Here is an 18,470-nt window from a genome sequence, read left to right as displayed (position 1 = left end):
CCTGCTTGCTCGCTCTGTCTCTCAAAAATAAATAAATATTAAAAAAATTTGAATTTTCCCCCAAACTACCAGTCATGTATCTATTACCATTTACTGCAGATTCTTTTCACATTGTATTATGTTACCAGATTTTTTTAATGTATTTTAAATTCTCTTATAACTCACAGTGAGTATTTGAGATACCTCCCTAATTTCCCATTGATGCCATATGCAGTTTTAATTATTCTTACTTTTGAAATGTGTTCAAATTTGGATCTAAAAATGGTAAATACTCAGATTAATCTTTTGTATTAGGCCAAAAAATGGGGGAGACATTGTCCTTAGAAATGAGTTTCTAATAGGAATTAGTTTAATAAAAAATTTTTATCACTTTGGAAGACTTCAAGAATCTAGAAATTGCATCGTCAAGTAGAAAAGGCCTTTGGTGGATCAGTGGAGAGATAAAGGAATCTGTGATAGAAAAGGCAGATAAGGGAGATAAGGCAGAAAAGGTAGATAAAGGAGCCAAGCCAGCAAAGGCAGATTTGGGGGTCCCCAAACTGGGTCCTTGCTGGGAATAGTATACGAGGGTGTAGCAACGATGTCAGAGCAGAGGAGCCCCCCGTGGCAGGAGGGCTGTAAAGAGCAAGGAGGTTATTTCAAAAATTGCCCGGAACATGTAAAGGCAGTTTAGCAATACTATAAAACTACTGGACTGGAGTTAGGAAGTGTAAGTTTATTCTTGGTACTGCTGTGTGACCTTGGAAAGTTTCAGGGTTGCTTCAGATTTCTCACTAATAAAATGGAAATGATGGTATCTGTGACTCCTACTTCATGGGGATCTTGAGTTCATGTACACGAAAACACTTCGAAATTTTGAAATTGCACTTAGAAGAGTTTATAGGAAATTATTCTTATTATTGGCTTCTAAAATACTTGGAAAACATCAGATTCCTACTTCTATTCTTTATTTTGGCTTAAAATATTTATAATAATGATAACAGCAAATACTATGTACCAGGCACTTTTGTATATATTAACTCAATGAACTCTCTCAATAACCTATTTAGGTAATTATTGTCTACTTGTTCCTCTTAGGTATTGTTATTATTCTTATCCATCCTTTATAGATGAGGAAACCGAGAAATAGCAAAATTTTGTAGCTTTTAAGTGGCAGAGCAAGGACTTGAGTCCAGGAAATCTGGATTCAGAGTCTGTGCCACTGAGAGTGTTTTTTCTTAATATGTGAAATTTCTTTTTTTATACTTTAAAAAGTATTTTCTTTCAGCTGTTTTCAGCTAAAGTAATGGGAGATCCCTTTCTCATGGAGGAGATAGGTCTGCTTGCACTCAAGTCCGCAGCAGACGAAGGACAGAACCAAAGCCAAGATTCTCACATGCTGCTCCTGGAGACATTTTCCAAACTTCTGGAACTTGTGACCCTCCGCCACCGGCTGATAGAAATGAGTCTGGAGAGTGTACACTTAGCTCGGTCAGTAGGGGGACTGAGGATCCAGATGGGGGAGAACAGACCATAGGTGTCCCTGCCTACAAGCCTTGCTCCCTCTGTGCCCCAGAGCAGTCAAAGCAAGCATTCTAAATGGCTGAAATGACCACCTTCCCCACTTTTTCATTCTCCACCCAGGCCTCCCCTCATGTCTCTCTGACCACTCAGCTAGGCTAGGCCCTCCTCCTAGACCTGGGCTTCCTCTCTATTCAGCACATTGCCTTTCAGTTAGATGCTTAATACTGGTTTATCAGTTTTCCTGCTAGTGTAAGCTCCCTGATTGCAAAAGCACTGTCCATGTCGGTTTCCATGGTGTCCCATCACCTGGTATGAGACCTGACTTATACTCAACAAGTATTTACTGGATTTGCTCTTAACTATGATGAAGTTGAATAGCAGAGCAGAAGCAATAGAAGGATTAGAGAAAGGAGAGGGATGAGTTAGTGACAGTATTCAGGCCTTACAGAGGTTTGCAAGGTTAAGCAGGTGGGGGTGGGGGGGTGGAGAGAGAGAGAGATAAATGAGTTAGGTTTTAGGTATGAGTGTGAAGTGATGCAAAGACATCCAAGTGGACATGTTCCATAAACAGGAAAAATATGGAATTAAAGGGTTTGTTGCAAACATGTATGAGTTCCCTTGTGTTCTAGTCCCCCACGAGAGTCCCTATATACCTGAAGAGTGCAATCATCTACCACAAACCATTACCAAGGGCCTGCTATGGCCAGGGTCTGTGCTGGGGACTTTATGTGTACTCATTCATTTAATTTCCAGAATATTCTTAATAAGTAGCTTACTAATATTTTACCAGCAAGGAAGTGGAGGCTCAGAAAGGTAAGCTATTTGCCTAAGATCACATACCTAGAAAGTAGTAGAAACAGAATTCGAACCATGAGTCAAGATGTTTATTAACCTTTATGATACTACCTCCTCATAATCTTTGATCCTTGATCTCAGGGATCTCACAATTTAAAAGTTACTTCTACTATAGTTTAATATGCTATTTTAGTCATATAACCAAAATACTATGGGAACTCAGAAAATGGAGTGTTTCATTCTTTGTAAGCGGGTCAAGGAAAGCTTCATAACAGAGGCACTATTGAGGAACAAACTGTGTCCTCTGGCAGGTTCATATGTCCAAGTCCTCAGTCCCAATACATCAGATTGTGACCTCATTTGGAGGTAGGGTCTTTACAGAGGGAGTCAATTTAAAATGAAATTATTAGAGTGGGCCCTCATCCAATATGACTGGTATTTCTTATAAGAGGAGAAGACTTGGACACAGACACACACAGAGAAGGAAGATGATGTGAAGACACAAGCAGAATGTGGCCATCTATAAACTAAGGAGAAAGGCCTGGAACAGATCCTTCCCTCATGGCCCTCAGAAGGAACCAACCCTGCTAATACCTTGATCTCAGACTTCCAACCTCCAGAACTGAGAGACAAATTTCTGTCTATAGTACTTTGGTACATCAACCTAGCAAATTAATGTAGGTGCCTTTTGAGTTCAGCCTTAATGCACCAATTTCTGAAAATGGAGAAATGTGTGAGGATGTGGGTGAGAGAGGAATGGAAGACATTCTAGACTCTTAAGGCTGAAATGCCAGAGGTGCATCTGAATGGAGCCTTGCTGCAAGCCATGTAAATGTGGGAGTAGAGCTCAGAGTTGGGATAGGACAGAGGTATGGTCATAGGCTCTTATACTAGGGGGCTATCATTAGGCCATGTAGTTGGAAGACAAACTCCCCAAGAAGGGGACAGAGAAAAGGAGAAGAGGACCGGGTTTGGAACCCCAGGAAATACTAGAATTTGAAAATGAAGAGGAAGAGAAGCCAGTGCGGACTGAGAGATAGTGGTCATGAGGTGGGAGCATGGAGATCCTGGATCCAAAGGAACAAAGATGTTCCTTGAGGAGAGGACAAAGACCAGCTGTGAAGTGTTCTGAGAGAAAATAGTGAACCTTGTATTGAAAGCAGTATTGGTGACCTCATGAGGGCTCTGAGGATAGAAGCCAGCAGGAAATGAGAGTTGAGGAAGTGTCCAAGCACATCTCCTCCTACTTTAACTGCTATTTTTAACTGTCATAGTGTAGAGTAGACACAAGACCTTTGTGACTCATTGACTTCATTCCGGACTTGGCTTACTATTGTTTTGACTTTTGCTTTTGTGCTTATTCAGATTTTTTGGGTTTTCTTACCACTTACTTTCCTTCTAGTGGAAAATAATAGCAAATGCTCTTGGCTTTTTATCCTCCCCCCTTTAGTCTCTATAAGGAACTGGCATGGGAGATGGGTTTTGAAGAGTACCATTTGTATCTGAGGCCTGTTCATTTTGAATTTGCATCACACAAGGACAAAGTGGACCATCCACCTCCTGTTTTTATCACCTCTCTGCTGGAGGACAGTGATCGAGTGGACAGGTGAGCCTTGAGAAGGTCCAAGTAAAAATAATGTAATGGTAGAATGAATGGCCAGTGAAAAATAATTTCTACCACCACTGGACTCACAAATGCAATTGTATTTCTAAATCCCCCCTCTTATATTCTATCTACTATGATGCCATTCTTTTTTCCTTTTTCTTTCTTTCCTTTTTTAACAAGGCAGGGGAAGAACTCAATGAAGGGGGATAATTGAATTTAAAAACAGCAAGTAATGGAAGAATCGGATCAGGGAGCTCAAATGAGATAAGATCACAGACTCAGCAGCACAGGTTGACTGTGTTGCTTCTAGGTAGAAAGGGGTGTGAGAGTTTGTCTCATGGGGCAAGAACCATGGATCAGAAGTCCAGATCCCTTCTCTCACTTTCCCTGGGACCAGGAAGAAGTCAGTTAAATTTTTTGAACAGCTTTTTCCTTGAAACTCTAACACAATGTACAAATCTAATATGTATGGCAGTATCTCAGTCAGATTCTTTTGTTGACCAGCAACAGAAGTGGACTCAAACCCTTGAAACTTCTTCATGCCCCATATGTTCAGCCCATTGCCAGAAAGAGAACACTCTTACTAGTAACAGATTATGAGTCTATAAGTCAGGGAGAGGAATCTTTTTCTTCCATGCAGGATCAGCCTTTGATATGGGCTGAGGAGAAACGTCTGTCTCCCTCTTCTTTCCTTCTTTTCTAGTCTGCCCTTCCCCTGAGGGTCCTTTCTTTCTATCCCTGGAGATTCGTGGTACTGCCCACCCCCCCCCCCCCCAGGAAAGCAAAGTTGATTCCAAGGAGGAAAAGTCACCTTTGTTTTGCTAGTGTGGATCACTTGTCAAAATTTAACTTTGACGTGTTGATATGTTAAAGGTCTTCTCTTCTCCAAAGAGACCTTGGGCTGGGTTAGGATGACAGAATATGGTATCCCAGAATTTCTCAACCTTGGCATTATTGAAACTTGAGGCTGGATAACTCTTGTAGGGGGCTGTCCTGTGTATCAGAGGTTGTTTATCAGCATCCCTGACCTACAAGATGCCAGTAGTACCCCTTCTCCCCTTTTATAACAACCAAAAATGTCTCCAGACATTGCCAAATGTCCCCTGGAGGCAAAATATTTCTTGCTCTATCCTGTCATGCTAGCTAAACAAAAACAATTTGTCATAAGTATGTAGAAATGTCTCACAGAAACTGAAGGCAGGAAGTGTGAGCAGGCCTCAGGTGAGGCTGGATCTCCAACCTTGAGCCAAGTTATTCTCTGGGTCTTTACGGGCCTCCTGCAGGAGCTGGTATTTTACACTGATGTAAAATAGGGCATATTTTTGTTCAAGTGGAATCAACCAATCACCAGAAAGTGCCCAAATGATCTGTGGCCTGGCCAAGCTGTGACTGGTTCTCGCAACAATGACCCAAAGATCTTGCAAGATCTGAGGAGCCTTCTGAATTACCAGGGGAAGGTTTATGCACCCAAGGATCTTGTCTCTTGAGTTTGCATTTATTTTATGTATGTTAACTCCTTAGAGTTGCCCCTTTGGAGTGATGTTATAACAACATATATCAAACATGAGCATAGTGACTTACATTTTAAAAAGCACATTTGTTCATATTATCCCACTTAATATTTGCCATAACCCTATGAGATAGGTGATATCTCCATTTACAGATAAAGAAACTAAGATTCATAGGTATTAAATTACTCAACAAAGCCTCATAGGTATGGACAAAGGACCATATCCCAAGGCATAAACATGGTTGCAAAGAACATTTAGATGATTGTTGGGGCAATGGAAGAGAGCAAGAACTGGAAAGCCTTTAGGGAGTGGAGGAAAGGGTTCAAGTCAGTGAAGAGGCTGAGGACATGAGGTCGAAGGTAAGAACAGAAACAGGATAAAACAGTGGAATGGGGATCAACAGAAAAGAATTTGGAGTAGGTGGTCACCACAATGAAACTGAAAGGAGATCAAGTCCAGTAAGGACTGAAAAGACCTCTGAGCCCTTCGGTCTTTGGGCAGAAATATCAAGTCTTGTATAACATCTGCACTCGGATCACCTAGAACTGATCACATGCCATGCGGTCCCATCAGAATGGGCATCTCTTCACTAAATCATGGTACATCAAGACAATGTCATGTTTCTTCTTGCAGATATTCTCCTACTACTCTTGTGTTAGCCATCTCTGAGGTGGATGATAACCAGGTTGGCAAGTTTAGCTTTTATACAAAGGAAGGCATCCTTAAGGTAAATTACTGTTTTTAAAGAAACTAAAGTTAAACAATTTGCTCATGTATTTCTTTAAAGAAAATAATATTTAATTTATATAAGTTCAGCTCCCCTGTGTAAGAAAAGCTTCTAGCCTTACCTTATTTGATGTGCACATTGGCCTGGTTTAAACCATAGAGACTGCAACACCCCATGCAATAACCACTGCTAGCTATCTTAAAGAAGCACATGTAGTGAACCATCTTTGTACCAAATTTTTAAAATATGTGCATGTTATTGGAGATTTTATTTGATCTTCTTGAACTTGGTGCTGTTTTTTCCCCCTTCCATTCAGATGGATTTCTTTGCTTCTGTGTGAGTATGTGTAGGTTTGTATTTGCATGTGTGTGTTTTAAACATTAATCTAATTTTGGCCGTTTTAAAAGTTTGCCACTGAGCACATGTTTGCTAGTTCATCAGAACCTACTCATCCTTTTCTGACCCAAAACCTGATGGTGTCCAGCTATAGAGCAAATCAGGCCTGCAGGCTGCCTTCATGGGATGAAATGGTGCTTAGAGAGAGACTAGGTTCAGTCCCATGTCTGAGGAACAAGGATCTCAGCACATCCGTCAGTTGGATTCATATGTTTACATGTTAAATAAGTGTTGATCTCAAACCCTCAACTTCACCTCTTGCTTTATGGCAGAAATTCCTAATATTTCACATTTTCTTCCTTTAGCTCTTATTCCATTCAGGAGTGGAAAACATGCAAGTGACCCTTGCATGCCAAGCTGCTCAGAAAAATGCTTTGATGGTGGCTGTCCAACAGGCATCCTTCTATCACACGTCCCGATGGGGCTGTTCTGCTGATGTGAAGGTCAGCTTGTAAGATAGAGAACCCTGAGGCATGCTACTATGTGCCAGCTAATGCTAGGATACCCCTTCCATTCCTAGCCTGTCCCCTTCTCTCTTCCCTTCTTTTCTTCCTCCCCTTCTCCCCTTCCCTCCTTCTCTTTCTTCCTTCTTCCCCTTCTTGTCTATGTTTTTATCTTCTCTCCTTCCCTCTTTCCCTTCTTTCCTTTTTTTTCCTAATGTGAGTCAACACATGACCAAATCTTTACAGGGTCTCTTAATTTCTCGTGATTTGCTAACAGTTTTTCTCTTTGTATGTAACTCTGTAACATTGACTAGTTAGAATCATCCAACAGAAAATATTGTACTTCTACCCCTACCCTTTGTAGAGATATGATTTTATTTGTTTTCTGTTTTATTCTTCCTGCATTTCTTTTTGTAAAAGTCAACAGAGACATTTGTCCCTTCTTTTTTCTACAAAAGGTAACAAACAATGCATACCCCCTTTCCCCCCTCCCCAGATTTCGTAGGTTGTTTTTGAGATATAATTCGCATAACATAAAATTTACTCCTTTAAAGTATGTAATTCACAAGATCATGCAACCATCACCACTATCTAATTCCAGAACATTTTCATCATTTTCAAAGGAAATCCTATACCCATTAGCAGTCAGTCCCCATGCCCCCCTGTTCCCTCAGCCCCTAAAAAACAGTAATCTACTTTCTGGCTTATAGATTTGCCTTTTCTGGACACTTCACATAAATGGAATCATTCAACATATGGACTTTTATATGTGGATTTTTTCACTTAGCATGTTTTCAAGTTTCATCCATGTTGTAGTGTGTATCAGTACTTCATTCCTTTTTACTGATGAATACTTCAGTATATGGATATACCACATTTTGTTTATTCATTCTTCAGTTGACAGACACTGGGTTGTTTTTACTTTTTGGCTATTATAAATAATGCTGCTATGAACATCCATGTGCAGGTTTTCGCAAGGACATACGTTTGGAGTTTTACTAGCACTTGTTATTGTCTCTTTTTTATTTTTGCCATCCTATTAGGAGTGACATGGTATCTTGTTGTGGTTTTGATGTGCATTTCTCTAATTAGTAATGACACTGAACATCTTTTCATGTGCATATTGGCACATGAGAGAAATTTCTACTCAAATTCCCTGCCCTTTATGTCAAATGGAATTTGTCTTTTTATTATTGAGTTGTAAGAGTTATTTATATATTCTGAATACAAGTCCCTCATCGGGTATATGACTTGCAAATATTCTCTCCCATTCTGAGGGTCATCTCACTTTCTTGATGGTATCCTTTGAAACAGAAGCTGTTCATTTTGATGAATCCAATTCACCTATTCTTTCTTTTGCCACTCATTCTTTTAGTATCATATTTAAGAAACGACTGCTTAATCCAAAGTCACAAAGATCTACTCCTCTGTTTTCTTGAGTGTTTTGTAGTTTTAGCTCTTGCATTTAGCTCTTGCATGTAACTATTTATGGTTGATTTTTGTATGCCGTATGAGGAAAGGGTCTAACTTCATTCTTTTGCATGTGGTGTGCTGTCCCAGCACCATTTGTTGAAAAAACTGATCTTTCCCCCATTGAATTGTCTTGACACCTTTGTCAAAAATGAATTGGCTTGAAACATAACAGTGTATTTCTGGACCCTGAATTCTATTCCATTATTCTATATGTCTATTTTTATGTTAGTACCACTGTTGTTTTGATTGCTGTAGAGTTGTGTTAAGTTTTGAAATTAAGAAGTATGAGTTCTCTAACTTTGTTCTTTTTCAAGATCACTTTGGCTATTTTGAGTCCCTTGAATTTTCATATGGATTTTAGGATCAGCTTGTCAGTTTCTGCACACACACACACACACACACACACACACACACACACAGCACCATTTGAGATTTTGACAGGGATTGCATTGAATCTGTAGATCAGTTTGGTTGGATACTATTGCCATCTTAACAATATTAAGTCTTCTGATCCATGAACATGGATGTCTTTCTATTTGTTTAGGGGCTTTTTTTTTTTCAACAGTATTTTGTAGTTTTTAGTGTATAAGTTCTGTACTTCTTTTGTTAAATTAATTTCAAAATATCTCTCATTCTTTTTATTATATTGCTGGACTTTTCTTAATTTCATTTTCAGAGTATTTATTGCTAATGTATAGAAATACAATTGAGTTTTGAATATTGATCTTGTATCCTGCAAGCTTACTAAACTAGTTTATTAGTTTTAATAGTTTACTTGTGTTTATGTATTACTTAGGATTTTTTATACACAAGATTATGTCATTTACCTTTTCCTTTCTAATCTGGATGTCTTTTATTTCATTTGCTTGACTAATTGCCCTAGGTAGAACCTCCAGTACAAGGCTGAATAGAAATGGCAAGAGTGGGTATTATTATCTTATTCCTGATCTTAGGGAGAAAGCTTTCGATCTCTTACCATTAATTATGATGTTAGTTATGGTTTTTCCATAGATGCCTTTTATAAGTTTGGGGCATTTCCCTCGATTCCTAATTTGTTGAATGATTTTATCATGAAGGGGTTTGGGATTTTATTTACATATATACTCTTTTGGATTTTGTTTTTTCACTTAACAATATATCCTGGGAATCACTCCAAATCAGTTCATAGGGATTTTTACCCAATTTTTTTAAACAATAGTATAGTTCTCATGTGTATGTATATTCACCAGTAAAGTTAAATATAGTTTCAGGAAATCAACTTTCCAAATGGCCTTAAACATTCTTTAAGTCTTATAGATTCTATATAGCTGCCCTAAATATACCATATTTATCCATTATCACATTTGTCAGCTTCTATCTATTTCTACTCTTCATGTTAATAGGAGAGTACAAATTTATGAGTATGGCAAGAATACTCATTCCTTGCTTCTACTGCTAGATTATAATCCCCATTAAATTAAATACTGAAGTAGGAAATAAGGATACAGTGAGTTATATTGATTTTTAAAAATTCAACCCCCAAAATCTTAATTCAGTACATCCTGTAAGTTAGGTTCATCAGATAATACCGAGGAACAATTCATGCTCTTAAGGAACTTATAGACCAGTGTATATAAGGCTGACAGACTCACAAGGGGTTTAAGCTCAAGGTATAAAAGAGGTTCAACAAGCTATAGAAGAAATTTAAAGAAAAGAGAGGTTACATCTGGGGAACCAGGAAGGGCAGCCTAGAGAGGGGGCATTTGGGAAAACCCAAAGGATGAGCTTTTTGACAGGCAGAGAGAACAGCTTCAGATAACACAGGCATGGAAACAAGAGAGGGCAGATGGGTACTAGATAAAAATGAGGAGCCCAGTTTGACCATCACTGGTGGTTTTCATACATAGTTGACATAGGAATTCTCTATTCAATTACTTTAATCTTGTAAAGAATACCAGTATATAAAACAAATATAAGTGGAGTTATTCTTGTTGAAATGGAGATTGAGAGGATTATGAGTCACTCCTTAAGATCTATTCAAGAAGCAAATGTTGAAAGTCACTGGATAGGGCACGGGGCATGGGCGTAAAGACATTAGGGATATCTATATCAATATCGGTATCATTATAGGTATATGGATATATTTATATATATGAATATATAGTAATATATTCATATATAGAAATATGTGTGTGTGTATGTGTGTGTCTGCTTATATGCTTTCCTATAAGTGTGGGACAGAAAGATGGCTGATGGTATAATAAGAAGGAATAACGATGGAGACAATGAAAAGGAACAAGAGGAAATGAGAGAAGGGAGGAGGGAAGGAAAAAGACAGAGAGACAGGAAGGAAACAAAATTGTGCATTTCTACCAAAGCCAAAAGAGGGGAATGTTTCAAGAAGAAATGAGTCACCAAATAAGATGTACAGATGGTAAATAAGCACAGAAAAAAAGTGCTCATCACCATTAGTTATTAGAAAAATGCAAATTAAAACCTCAATGAGAAACTACTACCCACCCATGAGAATGGTTAAAATTTAAAAGACGGGCTGTTTTGAATGTTGGCAGGGATGTGAAAGGTATGGAATTCACATACACTGCTGAGGGAAATGTAAAATGGTCAATCACTTTTAAAGACAGTTTGACAGTTTCTTAAAAAGTTAAACATACACTTACCATATGATCCAGCCATTCTACTCCTAGGTATTTACTCAAGAGAAATGGAAACCCATGTTCATACAAAAACATACACAGATGTTTATTTAAAATAGCCAAGAACTGGAAATAACCCAAATGTCCCTCATCAGGTGAATAGATGAACAAATTGTGGTACATCCATACAATGGAATACTACTCAGCAATACACACAAATGAATTATTGAGATATGCAACAATATGGGTGAAGCCATACAAAAAAAGAGTACATACTGCATGACTCCATTTACATAAAATTTAGGAAATGCATTCTAATCTATAGTTGCAGAAAGCAGAGAGCAGTGGTTGCTTGAGGAAGAGGGCTGGATGGGAGGGATGGTCATTATTTTGATTGCAGAGTTGGTTTCATAGTTGTATACATAGGCCAAAACTTTCTAATTGTACACTTCAAATATATGCTGTTTATTAAATGTCAGTTATATGTCAATGAAACTATTGTTTTTAAAAGAAGAGGGGGAAAAAATAACAAGTTGAAAGTTGATAGAGTTAAATGTAGAGGGAAGAACCAGAAGAGCAGGGATGAAGATGAGGTCATTTGACATCCTCAAAAGCTCATTGCCAACTGAGAGAGGAGTTCTAATGGGGCTGAAAGCAAGACTTGCTTGAAAGCAAGACTGTCCAGAGTTAAGGACTGAGAGGGTGATAGACGTATAGAAGCAGTGTGTGTTTACTGCTCCTGCATCAGTCCACCTATGTTGCCACAACAAAATACCACAGAAAAGTTTTTCTTCCACACCCTCCCTTCCCCTGCCCTTTATCATTACATTATGCATGACAGCATATATAACCCACCTCCATTTGCTTATGCTGAACCACAGTGAGTGCCCTGCCTCAGTTTTTCAGACCTTGCAGCCATGAAATCTACCAGCAGTATTTCTTAACAGGCCACTCTACACAGAGCACTCCAACTAGCTAACTTGTAGAATGGAGAACTTTTTTCCGGGCAATTTAGACAACTGCACTTTATTCTGGAAAACAGTTACACTTACTCCCTCACCCTTAGATTGTACAAAATCTCTTTTCCCTTCCTTTTCTTACTCTCTCCTCTTCTCCCCTCGGTTTCCCTTCTCTTCTCTCCCTTCTACTCCAACCCATCCCCACCCCACATACTCAAGCATTTACATGTGTTTGCAGTTGTCAGTTGCAGCTGTGAGATAATTTCACAGCGAGTACTACAGAGCTTACAAATCCAACAAACTTAATAATTCCATTCTCTTCGGTTTAAAACATTTTAGGAAACAAGTTCAGATCTGAGAAATCATGGTGGAATGGGTCCAGCCAGAAAAAGAAATTCCGGAATTGTGAATGGCATAGAAAACTTGCAGTTAGCCCCAACTCCTAAAGTTCCAGACACCCTCACTCATCCTTCGGAAAGATTCCAGGCTACCAAAAGGTACTTCACTAGGGATTTGTTTAAAATAACAAAAGTGTTCTCTTTTAAATCAATTAATAACATAGTATTATGGTATAGAAGGATGCCTAAGTTCCCAAAGTGACTAGCACGTGTTTAATTTTTAAGACCTTGTGATGAAGACCTTGTATGAACACTAAGTAGGCTCAACTTCTTCCAATATACAGTTTATGAAAGACAATTATCAATGGTTCCTTACTTCAACCCTTTTCTCCTCTCTTCTCCTTTTTCCTCCTTTCTCTTTGTCTTCCCTCTCTCTATATTTTTCAAATATAGACAGAACACAAGGATCTTGGCCTCTCCAAACTTTCCGTGTTTATCTTAAACTGAAAAACACAGAACTAACCTTACTACTCAAGGGTTTTACTATTGCTTAGAATAATATGGTGCTGCATTATCAGAAAGGCACAGCCTCTACAGAGAGATGGCTGTAAATCAGGGAAGTCCTATTATGTCTTGACCTCTTCACTAAGACAGAGAGAGATATTTGTATTTTATAATAAATATTCTGACTATTTCCAATGATAGTTTAATTCTGAAAGATTTTAAATGGAAAAAATAATAAGCAAAACTGCTCTATTACCCAAGATGCCATTAATTTGACACGTGGCCAGAGTTCGAATAGAGTTCACAGTCCTAACATGTGGATGGAACATTTAAGACCAATATGTCTAGCCAAGAGGACCCTTGAGAGTCCTCTTCAGTCTAGGGACCCCTGCAGTAGAGGCCAGGAGGGCACAAAGGGACCTAGGTAGTAAAAACACCGAGCCAGGCAATGAAGTTTGGAACAGAGGAGGGATTGCTGACACATGCTTCAGGCACATGGGAGCCCCAAGGAGGGTGGGGACACAAGAGCATCCCCAGTGGCTATAACTGTAAACATTTGAAGAAGATGAAAAGCATGGAGACAGAGCTACCAGCTCTTCTGTTGCAAGGCCCAGTATCATCCCCAGGTATACCTGTCCTCCAGCAAGCTATTGAGTTGTCTTTTTATAATATGTCCACTTACTTGCTGCCTTGGGCTCAGATGTCTCTGTTCACTTGTCAGGGCGCCAGAGGCTTTTGTGTCTATTCAACTAGAAAAGGTGGGGCTGCGGGACATGATGCTGAATGCCTTCCTCCTCAGGAAACAAACGTTGGCTGACAGAATGAAGAACCATGTGAGTTTAGTGAGAAGGACACATTAAATGAGTATAAAGCTCTCATTGTGTTTTACATTTGAGCAAATAAAAATTCTTAACTTATAATCTGTTGCTTTCAGCCTATTTGGATAGGACTATTGAAAATATAAAGAACTATAAAAAGGGAATTCAATAAGAAATAGAGAGGAAGTAATTCAAGGTAATTGCAGTCTACTTTTAAAAATACGTACACTTTTCCAAGACCACATGTTATTTTGTCACTTTCTAAACACAACTAGTTTCAACACCTGCTCTGGAACATTAGCCCACTCCTGAATAACCCACAGGTGTTCAGGGGTTTAGACAGGTGAGCAAGGGCTCTTACTATCGAATTTATGTGTTATCTGGTTTTCCAGATGTTAATGCATGTTTTTATTTAAGGGTTTTATGCTAGCATAATCTATTGGAAAATATTATAAAATTTAAGCCTTTAATCAGTTAAAAGTATTGCTTAATTTTGTGAATATCATTTCATTACTCATTAATTTTTTTGAGGAGGAAGTCATTAGACTAATATATAGTTATTTGGGAGATAAATCACAAGTCTACAACTCTAAGCTTTTTCCCTATCTGTGACTGAAAAGGAAAGACTTAAATTTCCCTAATCCAGTTCTACAAATGGGATGTAAGGGAGGCCAGACTTCTAGATTACTGCTGAGTAATAATGGAGGCAAAGGACTCCTTTTAATAAGTAATTGAGATATTCAATTGTCTTTTTTACTACAATATTCAAAAAATATTGACCAAGTGAAAAACGTTATAGCTCATTAACTGCTCTTCAGGATTATCCAATGCCTGTCAGATTAGAAGACACAAGACTCCTAGATCAGAGACAAAGAACTTTATGACTCACAGCAGAGCAGGTGACATGAGCTTCATGTTTCTATCAGTTCCCTCTGCCTCCCAAGTCCCAAGGGGGCAACATGGAGGAGCCTAGATTCATGCACTGGGCTTTTGTCACAACCAATGGGTTCATGACACTGAGCTTGAGTTGTCACAACTCATTGGGTTCATGACACTGAACTTGAGGAATCCACCTCTTTTTAAATGGCAAGCTTACTATTTTTCCTGGAGGGAGACGTTCCCTTATCCCTTGAGGTTGCTCTTTACAAACAGAACCCTGAGAAATGGCCCAGGTAAAGACTAGTCAGGGTCTTGCATTCTTGGCATACTCAGCAAGGTCTACAAGAAGGAGAGAGAACCACAGAGGCTCACAGCAAGTTGGCCTTCAGAAAGAATATCTCAACCGCATGGGCTTTTCCTGCCTTAAGTTTGCTATAAGTATGTATACATGTACTAGGATGGAGAGTTTTTATAGCCAACCTTCTAATAGAAGAACTGTCATTCTCTTTTATCACAGGATGAAATTGGTAAAGTCAAGAGAGACGTTATAGTTGAATACTGTCAGAAGTAAGTATAGTATATATGAACAACATATGCTGATTTCTCTGACTGTGAAGTCAATAAACTGCAGTGTTACACAGAAATCCAGACAATGAATCAGGTGGTTGGTTTTTAAATAAACACACAATTCTCTTGGGTAAAACCAAACCAAACTATCCTCTGACACACAGAAGAGCATCAGAAGCGAATGCTAGGAGGTGCTTTGAAGAGGTCCATGCCTCTGCCTTCAGGCAATAGCAACCTGACCCAGATAGAACTTTCTTCTGGATGAGGTCCTCTATTCTCTTTGAAAGGTCTTTCAGGGAAGTAGATCTTTCTGGGAATGACACAAAAACTTTGGTTCACCTTCTGGATATCATCTCTTCTGACTTTTCAGGCTGAACTGCCGTATGTCTCACTATGCTCTTCGGGGTCAGATCATGGCATACTGCAATAGCCTGAGAGCCCTGCTGGAAGATTTCCCTGCTATCAGGGACACCTTTTTCATTGTGGGGCAACCACGAGAAAAGAAAGGGTTGAGAGACTCCAAGGAGGGCCTCAAGGCTGACCCCAGGTGTGTAAATTCCTTTAGAGCTTTTTGCTCCCAGCGGCACCCCACCCCCCCCCCCCGCCCCCACACACCCTATGCCTCCCAGGGAAGAAGGAAGAGACATGTTACATTTGGTATGGGAATTGCTTTCTTTACTGCATTTGACCTTGGTCTTTTGGTTCAGAAGGGCAGAAGAAAGAGCTAACACTCCAAGAATAACAGTGTCTTTGTATTTGAACCCAGAACAAGTTCTGTGTTTATGGGCTATTTCACTGCTTTTTCAATCTATGTAGTTTTGTTTTCCCCTGGAGATCCCAGAGATTTTCATCAGTCACACCCTTTTACATAAGCCAGCATCTAAAATGAGCAAACAAATAAGTAAACTTGATCTTGAGCTGTCCTGGCTTCAAATATTTTACCCAATGGAGCAGAAGGAATAAGAAACACACCCCCACCCCCCCCCCCACCCCACACACACAACATTGATACCCCAGTGCCTTGGATAAATCTGTCCTTCTGTATTTCTCTTACAGAGAAAAAAAAATGCATGTAGAATGATATTAAATGATAAGAGCAGAGCTGCTCCCATACTTCCTTTTCATGCCTTATCCAGTTTCTCAATTATTCTTAACTCACCTTGCCTAGAGTTCACTCAAGTAGATGGAGGAGTTAGCATACCTGTGCAGTCAGCAACCACATTTCCTTTTAAAAAAAAAAGGTGGGGGGTATTACACGGTTATGCAGCCTCCAAGGGGGAGCAAAACATCCTGTAGGGTAAGCTTGTTTCCTCCTTACTCTTTCCCATAAGGTACAGAGCTTAGTGCCAAGTAATAGTGATATTCAACAAATATGATCATAAAACAGACAGATGAAAGGGAATTGAAAGAACATTTGTATCAGACCACTCTTTTCGCTCACGTATTTCTTCATGCATTATTTAACTACTACTTATTTAGTGCTTACTTAGTACCAGACATTTCACCATGTGCCAGGGTTACGAAGGTGAGTAAGTCACGGACTCTGGCAGTAAATTCAGTCTAGTGGGGGAAAGCTCTGTGAACAAAAAAGTAACTTCAAAGATTTTAAAGATAACCTGCTAGAGTTATGCGAAATGTTCTGTGAGGACGCACAAGAGGGAGTGTTTAACTGTAGCCCAGGGCCTCAGGGAGAAATTCAAAGAGGAGGTGACAGGGCGCCTGGGTGGCGCAGTCCGTTAAGCGTCCGACTTCAGCCAGGTCACGATCTCGCGGTCCGTGAGTTCGAGCCCCGCATCAGGCTCTGAGCTGATGGCTCGGAGCCTGGAGCCTGTTTCCGATTCTGTGTCTCCCTCTCTCTCTGCCCCTCCCCCGTTCATGCTCTGTCTCTCTCTCTGTCCCCAAAATAAATAAAAACGTGGAAAAAAAATTAAAAAAAAAAAAAAGAGGAGGTGACAGGTAAGTTGGAACTCACCAAAAAAGAGGGAGGAATGGTAGAACAGGCTAGAGAGTACTGGAGAAGAAACAAACTTGAGTTTGTAAGCCCTTGACTGACTGACAGCTGGCTACCAAAATAGCGACCAGGCCTACCTTATACTTATAAGGCACCCAGTTTGTGGATACCAGTGTTTGTCCCATGAGCTCAGCCAGTGCATTCACCTGGGTAGACTTGAGGATTTACCTAATGGAAGAATGCATTTAAGGGAGGGGTAGGGCAAATATACCTCAGCAGACTGACTATTTTGCTGAAGGGTTTGACTGGGCACCTGTTTCCCAATGAGGCTGAAGTGTGTCTTTCTCTCATATGAAAGATCACAGGATAATTCCCTAAGATTTCTTAGTTTCATTATTTCATCTACCCACTAGCCAAGGAAGCCATTTGTAAGCCTAATCTATGTTTGGGATCAAATTTTTAAAATAGTTTCCAGAACTCTAACCACAAGTTCACTACATTTGTGTTTAGGAAGTCTGTTTTTGTTTCTGATCTGTTTTATTTGAAGCAACCAAATGAGGTCAGGAAGTAGAAAAGAAAAAAAAATCTCTCTAACTTGCAGGTCTTGCTCTATTCCTTTATTGTTTATTTTAGATGACTGTGTGTTTCCTAAAGATTAGGGGAAACAGTCATTTAAGGGGGAATGAGCCTAGCCAGTTAGTGTGTGGTAATTTCATGGCAGGGTTTTGGTCAATAAAAGTGTGAGCAAAGTGAGCACACACCCAGAGTCCAAGTCCTAGTCAGGCAGTGGATGAGCAGTGACTGATAATGATTCAGTATTTTTCCACTATACCTGTGTCCTGCTCCCTAAACTATCTAGACTTTAACATGTCCCTTTTACTGCACCTCAGAAAATGGAGCAATAGAGAAAGGAACTTCTGTCTTTTGTGGAAGTTTTGTAAACTTGAAGTAGTATAGAAGATTATTTCTAACTCCAAAGTCTGTGGTTCCAAGTACTGAGTATTCATAAAAATGGACATCAGCCACAAGGAGGTAGAGAGAACCATGGCCTGGGAGTTAGAATATTTAGGCTTTACCCAGCTTAGTCATAAGGTGCCCTGATGTCTCAGGCAAATTGCTTCTCTTCAATCTCTGAACCTCAAACTCTTCTTCTGATGAGTGAGGAAGTGGAAGCAGCTCTCTGAAGTTAAACATGCTAAGGTCTTTAGTGTTAGGGTGTCTAGAGGTTGATTCCAAGGAATGGAACTGCTATGGAAAGACTTCCCAGAAAGGGACCATTGAAGAAAGTTCATCAAATGATAGATGGGGATCACCCCAGGGCAAGTTTAACTAGAGATGTCCCCAGGACAGGGTTGGGGAATGAGGGT

General features: G+C 39.5%; 1 protein-coding gene across 1 annotated transcript in view; it reads left to right on the top strand.

The window, feature by feature from the left end:
* Nucleotides 1–18,470, top strand: part of CCDC162P (coiled-coil domain containing 162) — a 176,857-nt gene that overhangs the window by 81,769 nt on the left and 76,618 nt on the right. Inside the window, exons 21-28 of the mRNA XM_027057133.2 lie at nt 1,268–1,470; nt 3,749–3,904; nt 6,049–6,142; nt 6,844–6,981; nt 12,386–12,543; nt 13,610–13,721; nt 15,103–15,152; nt 15,523–15,699. Of these exons, the coding sequence (XP_026912934.1) occupies nt 1,268–1,470; nt 3,749–3,904; nt 6,049–6,142; nt 6,844–6,981; nt 12,386–12,543; nt 13,610–13,721; nt 15,103–15,152; nt 15,523–15,699 (1,088 nt within the window). The remainder of the gene's footprint in view (nt 1–1,267; nt 1,471–3,748; nt 3,905–6,048; nt 6,143–6,843; nt 6,982–12,385; nt 12,544–13,609; nt 13,722–15,102; nt 15,153–15,522; nt 15,700–18,470) is intronic.

The sequence above is a fragment of the Acinonyx jubatus genome, chromosome B2 (assembly GCF_027475565.1).
Source record: "Acinonyx jubatus isolate Ajub_Pintada_27869175 chromosome B2, VMU_Ajub_asm_v1.0, whole genome shotgun sequence".
NCBI lineage: Eukaryota > Metazoa > Chordata > Mammalia > Carnivora > Felidae > Acinonyx > Acinonyx jubatus.
This window is presented reverse-complemented; position numbering and strand designations above follow the sequence as displayed.